General features: G+C 34.7%; 1 protein-coding gene across 1 annotated transcript in view; it reads right to left on the reverse strand.

Moving 5' to 3' along the window:
• Positions 1–10977, reverse strand: part of LOC107702411 (adhesion G protein-coupled receptor L3-like) — a 77026-nt gene that overhangs the window by 9626 nt on the left and 56423 nt on the right. Inside the window, exons 17-20 of the mRNA XM_016504737.1 lie at positions 6787–6799; positions 6306–6372; positions 4333–4424; positions 939–1107 (exon numbers count right to left, since the gene is read on the reverse strand). Coding sequence (XP_016360223.1) covers positions 939–1107; positions 4333–4424; positions 6306–6372; positions 6787–6799 — 341 coding nt within the window. The remainder of the gene's footprint in view (positions 1–938; positions 1108–4332; positions 4425–6305; positions 6373–6786; positions 6800–10977) is intronic.

A 10977-nucleotide genomic window follows, 5' to 3' on the forward strand; every position in this document is an offset into this window, starting at 1 on the left:
CTTTGAGTTCAGCTCATGAAAAATGGGGGCAAAAACAAAAGTGTTGCGTTTATAATTTTGTTCAGTGTATATACAGCACATATATATATATATATATATATATACACACACACACTACTGTTCAAAAGTTTGGGGTCGTTAAGATTTTTTAAAATGTTTTTGAAAGAAGATTCTTATGATCATCAAGGCTGCAAAATACAGTAAAAACAGAAATATTGTGAAATATTATTATAATTTAAAATAACTCTTTTCTATTTTAATATATGTTAAAATTTAATTTATTTCTGTGATCAAAGCTGAATTTTTTCAGCATCATTACTCCAGTCTTCAGTGTCACATGATCCTTCAGAAATCATTCTAATATGCTGATTTGGTCCTCGGGTAACATTTCTGATTATTATCAATGTTAAAGCAGTTTTTCTGCTTAATATTTTTGTGTGAACCGTGATACTTTTTTTTCAGGATTCTTCGTTCAAAATGCCTAAAAAGGTAATTGCAACATTTATCTCACAATTCTGACTTTTTTCCTCGCAATTGCATGAGGTAAACTCACATTTGCAAGTTACAAAATCAGAATTACGAGATATAAATTTGCAATTGTGAGAAAAAGTCTAAATTGCGAGAAAAAAAGTCTGAATCCCAAGATAAAACTTGCGACTGTGAGAAAAAAAGTCAGAAAAGAAACTTTATTTCTCGCAGTTGCACGTTTATATCCTGCAATTCTGAGAAAAAAGGTCAGAATTGTGAGAAAAAGTTGCAATTACTTTTTTTTTTTTTTATTAATTGTTGGAAGCGGGCTTCCATTGATCAAGGCTATGATCTAATGTGATAAATGCATATAAAACAGCTTGTAAAAGTTTAATTTTTTCAAGCTCTCAAGTAGTCAAAGGTGCCACTAACTGAAGAATCCCCCTTATGTGAATGTTTGTGTGTGTCACCTTCTTCTGCAGGATGCAGTGAAATATGAAGATGAACATTCCCTGCAGCGAGTTAAAGATGGTGAAGAGGTAGGCCATGATGACTGTACTCTCATTGATATACATCAGCCCGAACGCCCAGGTCAACCCCAGCAGACACAGCAGAGCTATGGCCCCTATAACCCAGGACCTAAGAGAGAGAGAGAGAGAGAGAGATAAATGAAACAGACAAAGTGCATAACTCTCACTCACACACACTCGACACATGTATGACCTCAGCTAGTTTATATTATCTAAGTATATTAAAATGTTCTGTTATTTTATTGGACTGTATCTGTTTCCTCAGTTCAACAATAGTAGGATCAGAATATAAACTTTCTCGGAGAAAGGCATTATTCTACAGCAGTCAAATGTCAAGCTGGCTCCAGCCATAATGTCTACTAGTCTGTACTTAGTGCTGAGCCTCATACTCATTTAGTGATGTCATTTAGTCTTTGGGGTCATTCACACACACGTGCACACACACACACTTAGACTCGCACATAATCAGCTTGCAACCCATTAATATTGTGAACTGCGCTAATGTGACAGGCTAATGTTTGGCAGTGAAACAAGATCATTAGAAAGTATGAGACCGAGAGAGAGAGAGAGAGACAGACGTACAGACAGACAAGGAGAAACTTTTGAGACGATATACACAGAGACAGTAAATATGAACTATTGTTTCCATCAGAGACAATAATAATAAATAAATAACGGTGGATTAAGATGGAAAGACCGACAGACAGACAGAAATATTGATTCTGAACCGACTCGGGACTGATGCAGAAAGAGAACATGCACTCATGAAGAATTATAATTACATTGTTCATTTCAAAGAGCCACATTGGAGAATTGATGAATCACTTAAATCATTTTAACATTCAGAGAATTAATCAAACAGTGGAGGAACTACACAGCTAAACACTCCAATCAGAATGCATGATTCAGAGAACTGGCACTCTGATTGGCTGGAGACCCTTACCAGTGACTATCCATAACAAGCCATGCCTCTACAGAACGCTGAAATGTAAAACAGAAAAAAGGATGGAAAAGGAAACAACAAAGGAAAAAAAAAAACCAGACAGATGAGGCTGATGAATGATTCATAACATCATAAATAAAACAAAACAAACTCGAGAGATGGAAAACACAAACAAATAAAATGAAAACTTCTACTTGTGATGATGATGAGGATGCTGAAATATGGTTGCATTTTCTCAGCCGACACAATTGTACATATTGGGGATGGAATGTGATTGTGTAAGATCAAAAAAATAAATAAATAAAAAAAGCAGCCAGACTGCCGGTAGGTTTAGAAGCCCCTGCACCTTATGACAAAGTGGGAGCTGCGATTGTGGGTGGGGTTAAACTCTCAGTAGCCAATAATCTTACAGGACGCCAGATAATCTATGCATGGCAGCTTCAGGATTTTGGATGGAATTTGGTGCTGAGGTGACATTTTTGACTAGGCCAGACTTTCTAACTTTAAATGTATTAAATCGGCCATCTTGTATCCTGTGCTAGCAGAGACATTTCTCTCAGCTCATTAAAAAGTCGTCTTTCTATTACTGATTTGGTGACAAAGAGACTAATAGTACTAAGATTAGGATTAGATTATGGCACTAGGACCTTGCTGTGAAGATGGATTGTAAAATGTACTGTATACTGAGAAGAAAAGCTCTTCTGTTAGTTATATGAGAGTGCACAGCTGCCATAGACACCAATACCTAGTTTATCCCACTGTGTGGAAATAATATATAAATATAAGAGAGAGAGAGAGAGAGAGACCACCATTCAAACTTTGAGGTCAGTAGGATTTGTGTTATTTGAAAGAAATGTGTACTTGTGTAGTCTAATGTGTAATATGTAGTTCTTTTGAACTTTCATATTCATCGAAAAATCCTGAAAAAAAAGTCAGTTTCCACAAAACCGTTTTCAACATTGTTAATAACAAGACATGTTTCTTGAGCAGAAAATCAGCATATTAGAATGATTTCTAAAGGACGCAAATATATATATGCATTAACACATAATTGTCATTAGAGATGTTTAAATGACATTGGCACAGAACTGTGCTTTTTTTTTTTATTGTCTAATGTACTGACATTTGCACATTTTTAAATATGTGGCTAAAGGATCAGAATACTTTTGGTGGTACTGTAGCTGTTTATAAAAACATTTTCTTACTTGTAAACATGGCGAACAGTTCGGTTAACCGTAGAAGTTAATATTTAGTAACTATTGTAGACTCAATACTGACAGTTACTTTGTCTATTTTTGATCCTCCCATGAAAATAGTTCCAAAGAACCAAAGCAGAATCATCCATTGCGTGACTGCAAGCAATACACAGTAGATTGTTCCAGTGTTGTTATTGCTAACTAAAACTAAAATGTAAAATTAACCTAAACTGAAAATATAAAAATAAAAGCTAATTCAAAAGAAATAGCTAAATAACATAAATACTATAATAGTATATAAACAATACTAAAATATAACACTGGTTTGTTCATGAATTAATCTGTGCTTTTTAACAACTCGGTTGAGTAAATGATTCAACGACTCACTCAAAAAGACTTCATTCCTGAATGATTCAATGTTTTGAAGCATGCATAAAAGAGTCACTTGCCGCCACCTACTGGTATATCGATATAACCTGAAAATCCCCAGCACTAATGCACAAATTGACAGTTTGTAAAGTCCCAGTGCTGTTATGCTGCATATCAGCACTTTCAAAACACCACTTGTTCAATCAAATAAGAGTACTGTAACTGTTGTATAACATGAATATCTTTGCAGAACACTAGAACTACAGCAGAAATAATGCATTTGGGTCACAGATTTGAACAGTGACTCCTCTTTCTGTGTTCTGAACATCAAAAAGAATAATCAATTACTGAAATATGCTAACTAACCTAGATTCAGCATGTACTGTCTGCCAATGGGCTGTAGAGTACAGATGAGACATGCTACACACTGTGTATTGCACACTTTCTGATCCCCCACACTACTGGCTGTGTTTCAATACACCCTGATATGCCAGCCCCTCGTGTCCTAGCTCTATTAAAGATGATGCTGGCTTCATTTACATAAATAACGCAGGGAATTTGATCTATGTGATTTAAAAAAAATTTTGTTATCATTACTGATCCAATGAGAACTTGAACATCAAGGAAAAAGCGACAGATAAAAGACACTTTAAACTGCATCTAACTTAAGATAGGCAGTCGAACAGTCTTCTCATTTAAACACCTCCAAGGAACAGTCCAGAATTAAAGGACAATTGTGTGTTTAGTAAAAAATGAAGACAGTCACAGTGTAAGCAAGAAAAGCAATAAAGTACACACACATTGAAGCACAGAATAAATGCCTTACTTGATGTTGTCCAGGCAACCGGAGTCAGGCTTGAGTATCGCTGTGTGGTGAAACATCTTATATAGTGCAATGCCCAGGAAAATAACATTTAGCTGCAACACAAAATCATAAAATACATATAGCACATGCAACAATCGCTTGAAATTATACAAGAGGACTCTCACACTATTAATCAATGCATTTCCATGACTCTGCCACTCATTTGTGATTTGTGGATATAAGGATGTTTGAAATCCTTACTGGGCATATTTTCATTTGTATGTCATTTCATTTGAATGAATCTTTGGAATGAACAGATTTAAATGAATAAAACAATGCAGAATGGCTCAGCGGGGGATTCACCTTTCTGGGCCCTCATCTCTAAGCCTGGAAATCACAATTTTATCATGGGAGGGATGCACCGAAATGAACATTCTTGGCCAAAATTGAAAATAATGGAGCCAGTGAAACTGAAAATGCTCATTTTTAAATAAGCCTTTGTTTGGGAGAAAATTGTATGTGTGTATATATATATATATATATATATATGGTCAAACTTTATTTTAAGGTCCAATTCTCGCTATTAACAAACCATTAACTACGACTTTTGCCTCAATAAACTCCTAATTTGCTGCTTATAAATAAGGTAGTTGTTAAGTTTATGTATTGGGTAGGATTAGCAATGTAGAACATGGTCATGCAGAATATGTGCTTTATAAGTACTAATAATCAGCCAATATGTTAATAATAGGCATTTTAATAAGCAGCTAGTTAATAGTAAGAATTGGTCCCTATACTAAGTGTTACATTATATATATATAAATTTACAAAAACATATTGGCTCCAAAAACAAACAAAAAAAAGTAAATTTCTAACTGTATAGAACATAAGCATTTAAACGTGTCAGCATTGATAAATGTGATATTGCCTATTCCAAACACAATCTTGCACACATTATGATGTGCAAATCACAATAACTCCCAATTTTGTTTTCAATACAAGCACATTTTTACTCTACAGTATATTACATAAGATATCTTATGATATTATAATCAGTATATTACATATTACTATCTCACTGTTTGTATAACACATGTACTGTACAAGATAAGTGCATGTGTACAACCTGTACGCAAACAGAAAACTCACTGAATTAAATATCTACACATATGCACACATATACGTTATAATTTTTGGTTGGTAATTAGATAATTAGAAAATGGCTGCTCATCTCTTCAACTGTACAGTAAGTGTGAGCGTTTTATGGCAAAATATCACCATTAGCTGATATTTACATTACTGGTAAATATGATTTTTCTCCATTTCAAAAATTTGGTTCCAGCCAGGATTTCAGCCTATTCTCATATTCTTATTCTCACAAAATTTCAGTACATCCCAAATGAGAACCCTCCTAAAAACATATACAATAAACAATCTAGAAAAAGCAAACCCAACATCCACACGCACACACATGCTCGCTCTTTCTCTATATATAGTCTTGTGGGGTGATTGTGACTTTCCCGTAATTGGGAAAATGCCCTCGACAGACCATTATCTGAACCCCCTGTGTGTGTGTGTGCGTGTGTGTGTACCTACTTAACCATATTTTGGGGACAAATTTGTACCCAAAAGTGAGCTAAACCTGACAAAATCTCCAAAAACCTCCCTTTGGGGACGTCCTCATTTGTAAAACTGGTATAAAAATAAAGTAAACAAAGTTTTTTTTTCAATTGTAAAAATGCAGAAAGTTTCCTGTAAGGGGTAGGTTTAGGTGTAGGGTGATAGAATATACAGTTTCTACAGTATAAAAACCATTACGCCTATGGAATGTCCCCATTTAGATGTAAACGTGTGTGTGTGTGTGTGTGTGTGTGTGTGTGTGTGTCTGTGCTCCAGTGTGGAGTTGGCTTCGCTCTATCGTTCTCTAAACCCCCAGTGTGTGTGTGTGTGTGTGTGTGTGTGTGTGTGTGTGTGTTTGAGTGTGTTAAACTCACCATGATGATGAGAGTAGCAGGCCCAATGAAACTCCAGATAAAGTAAGTATCTAACCTAAGCCAGCACCTACACAGAAAAACACAGATTTTCAAATGAAATTGATCTCCAACCCTCTAAAAATGAAGATCAAAGCAAGTTTAAGTTCCAGGAAGGAATGTTTAAGGTGATGTTCTGCTGTATAATTGATCAGCGCATTAAAAAATGGCTCATTGGCCACACATTCGGAACCTCAAGGGGTGATTGACAACCCAGAGCTGAATTATTAAAATCTTCATCTCTGCTATACTGAAATCACCTCTACAGCCCAGCAGGAGTGCGAGCATCGCTGTTCGAGTGCGTGTGTTCCAGGCCACCAACATAGTCAGACATGCTCCCACTTTAAAGAACAGATACCATATGCTAGAGAATGCAGAAACCAAATAGGATTATAAATATTTTAGGAATTTCAATTCATGTGCGCTGGGATTAAGCCACGCAGACATGCTCTTTGTGCTATATTTTAGCTCCTACCAGCCTGGCATTGATTTCACCAACCATCTGCCATGACAACACCTTCATTTATGCTCATCTCCACTATGGCCTCTACGGTTTATATGGAGGTACCTGTATAGGAAAGATTTGAAAGTGTGGGGGACACATTAAGGCATGAAAAGCACTGATTATCTGCCAAAAAGTGGGGGGATGAATGTTCTAAAAGTGGCATGGCCACGTTTTCCCTGCATAAGAATCCCTACGCCCTTGTTTAGATCTCCACTGTTGGCTCAGGTTAACAGGATCTGCAGTGAAACAGTGTTCTTCTCCTTCCCTCTCTCCCTCCCTTCGATTCAATTCTTGTTTTTAAATGAGTATGACCTAATTCTGTGGTCTGGTGAGACTGTGTGCTTGAGTGACCACCACTTATTCACATGCCACGTTCAACATCTCATCTTTAAGTGATGATTTTTGCTGAAATATTTATCTGAGTGAACATCCCTTACGGCTGTGTCTGGCCACTAACTGCAGTAATGCCAGCTGAACAGTTTTCTTTATGAATATGAATTAGGGCAATTTCACCAGTTTGCCCATTTCAGAACTCGTGAACGCACAGGCGACTTTCAGTACAACCTGATCTGATGCGCTTAGCGCTTGCAAAACATTTTGCTGGAGTAGACAGCATTAGAGGGATTTCTGATTCCCTCCACTCACTGATCAGAAGTTGAGTAATTTTGTGGCTTACTGCTATCAAAGAGAGAAGCATGCTTTGACTATCTATTTGTAGATGACATGCATTTAATTTTATTCATATTTGGTGTACTTACTGTTCAAAAGTGTGGGGTGATAAGATTCTTTAATGTTTTTGAAGTGTCTTTTCTGCTCACCAAGCCTGCATTTATTTGATCAAAAGTACAGTAAAATTGTGAAATATTATTACAATTTGATATAGCTGTTTTCTATGTGAATATATAGTAAAATGCAATTTATTCCTGTGATTAAAGCGTCAGATGATTGTTCAGAAATCATTCTAATATGCTGATTTGCTGTTCAAGAAACATTTCGGATTATTACCAATGTTGACAACAGTTGTGCTGCCCAATATTTTTTGTGGAAACTGTGATACATTTTATTTTTCAGGATTCTTTGATGAAGAGAAAGTTCAAAAGAACAGCATTTATTTGAAATAGAAATCTTTTGTAACATTAGAAATGTCTTTCCTGTTACTTTTGATCAATTTAATATGTGTTTGCTAAATAAAGATATTAATTTCCTTTAATATACATTTTAAATAATAATAATAATAATAATAATGTTCTTTTAAGAGTTGAACATTTTTGGACCCCACTGAATCTTATTTTATGGACAAAACGGCTGAAACATTATTCAAATATCATCATATAGTATGAGTTTGGAACGGCATGAAGGTAAGCACATGATGACAGAATTTTCATTTTTCGGTGAACTATCCCTTTAATGCAATAATTAATAATTGATTTGAGTCAAGTTATTTGTGCTCATGAAGTCATTTGCCACAAAGCAGTCGTGTTTTTATCCAAAGTGACTTTCAGGGCACTAATTGCAGAGCCATTCCCCCTTGAGCAGTCTGCTGTGATGTGTCTCGCTCAAGGGCACTGCGCTAATAAAGCACTACTATGATCTCACTAACTCTTTTTTCCTGTGTTACTAAATCCTGGGATTGAACCTACAATCTTCCTTAACCATTAGGCAGCATTGCTCTTAAGAAGGCAACTGGGTCTTTGCAAGCAAAATTGGAAGCAGACAGATGGATTTTGGACATCACACTAGTGATAGACCAATACATTGGCCAGACAGATTAACTAGCTGATAATTTGGCCAATGCAAGTGTTACCTCCCCCTTATGTCAGTTCCAAAATCTACTGAAAGCTCTCTCAATGAATAATTAGCAATGCCTTTATTTAATTTCTAGTGGATTTTTATTTTTAAGTTATTTATTTCTTTTCTAGAGGATTATTTTGTGTAAACATTGTGTGGAATAATTATGTAAAATAAGTGTACTTTTAATGATGTAGTGTAGTGTAGAAAAGTAAAAGGTTTTGAGTCAAAAGTCCCATTGCATAAATGTATTTTCACTCAAAAGGTGACTTTCAACATTTTTATGAATTTTGTCCTTCAAACTAAAGTACTGTTGTATAAACAAGTGAACACAAAAGCACTTCGGATTATTACCAATGTTGACAACAGTTGTGCTGCCCAATATTTTTTGTGGAAACTGTGATACATTTTATTTTTCAGGATTCTTTGATGAAGAGAAAGTTCAAAAGAACAGCATTTATTTGAAATAGAAATCTTTTGTAACATTAGAAATGTCTTTCCTGTTACTTTTGATCAATTTAATATGTGTTTGCTAAATAAAGATATTAATTTCCTTTAATATACATTTTAAATAATAATAATAATAATAATAATGTTCTTTTAAGAGTTGAACATTTTTGGACCCCACTGAATCTTATTTTATGGACAAAACGGCTGAAACATTATTCAAATATCATCATATAGTATGAGTTTGGAACGGCATGAAGGTAAGCACATGATGACAGAATTTTCATTTTTCGGTGAACTATCCCTTTAATGCAATAATTAATAATTGATTTGAGTCAAGTTATTTGTGCTCATGAAGTCATTTGCCACAAAGCAGTCGTGTTTTTATCCAAAGTGACTTTCAGGGCACTAATTGCAGAGCCATTCCCCCTTGAGCAGTCTGCTGTGATGTGTCTCGCTCAAGGGCACTGCGCTAATAAAGCACTACTATGATCTCACTAACTCTTTTTTCCTGTGTTACTAAATCCTGGGATTGAACCTACAATCTTCCTTAACCATTAGGCAGCATTGCTCTTAAGAAGGCAACTGGGTCTTTGCAAGCAAAATTGGAAGCAGACAGATGGATTTTGGACATCACACTAGTGATAGACCAATACATTGGCCAGACAGATTAACTAGCTGATAATTTGGCCAATGCAAGTGTTACCTCCCCCTTATGTCAGTTTTACAATCTACCAAGAGCTCTGCCAATGAAAAATAAGTGATAAAAAAAATTTAATTTCTAGTGTTTTTTATTGTTAGTTTATTTATTTATTTTTCTAGTGGATTATTTTGTGCATATATTATTATATATATGATATATTATTGTGCAATAATTATGTAAAATAAGTGTACTTTTAATGATGTAGTGTAGTGTAGAAAAGTAAAAGGTTTTGAGTCAAAAGTCCCATTGCATAAATGTATTTTCACTCAAAAGGTGACTTTCAACATTTTTATGAATTTTGTCCTTCAAACTAAAGTACTGTTGTATAAACAAGTGAACACAAAAGCACACTGTCATACTTTCTGGCAACTATAAAGTCAACTTTATTTTTCTCAGATGTCAGGTGCAAGGAGTAATTTTTTCTGGATTCTTTGATTAATAGAACATTCAAAAGAACAGCATTTATTCAAAATATAAATATTTTGGAACAATGTAAATGCTTTTACTGTCACTTTTGATCAATTAAATGTGTGTGCTTGCTAAATAAAGGTATTAATTTCCTTTAATATAAATTAAATAATGTGACAACTTGCCCCGACCTGACATGTAAGAACAATATAGTTGACTATATAGTTGCCACAAAGTATGGTTTTATTTTTATTGTGTTAACTCATTTATACAACAGTACTTTAGTTTGAAGGACAAAATTCATACAAATATTCTAATTGAAGAGGGCTATGTTATGTATCGTATGTATGTATGTATGTGTATATATATATATATATATATACACAAATATACACAAAACTGTACTAACATGTACTTTTAAAGTACTAATGTGTACTAGTATGTACCATTTAGTGATAAAAAAAAAAGGTACAAAGAAGTACACTTTAACTTTTGTACCTTAGGCCCCAGTGACAGCAAAAAACAGTGTTTTGTTCATGTTTTGCCATTGTTTAAATTTTTGCTGTTTCATGAATTATTTGGTAATTTATAATTCTTTCACTGTTAAAATCTAGCTGAAAAGGCCATCTAATGGCACATACTGTCCACACATGGTGTATGTTTCTTTTTTCTTGGGCAATAATGTTGAGAATGTAAAAAAACGTGTGACAGCTAGCCCCTATAAAAGCATATTATATTGCCAGCTGGCCACCGCTCTCTCTGTATCTGCTATATACATACACTCT

The sequence above is a fragment of the Sinocyclocheilus anshuiensis genome, unplaced genomic scaffold, assembly GCF_001515605.1.
Source record: "Sinocyclocheilus anshuiensis isolate Anshui unplaced genomic scaffold, SAMN03320099.WGS_v1.1 scaffold86, whole genome shotgun sequence".
NCBI classification, from domain to species: domain Eukaryota; kingdom Metazoa; phylum Chordata; class Actinopteri; order Cypriniformes; family Cyprinidae; genus Sinocyclocheilus; species Sinocyclocheilus anshuiensis.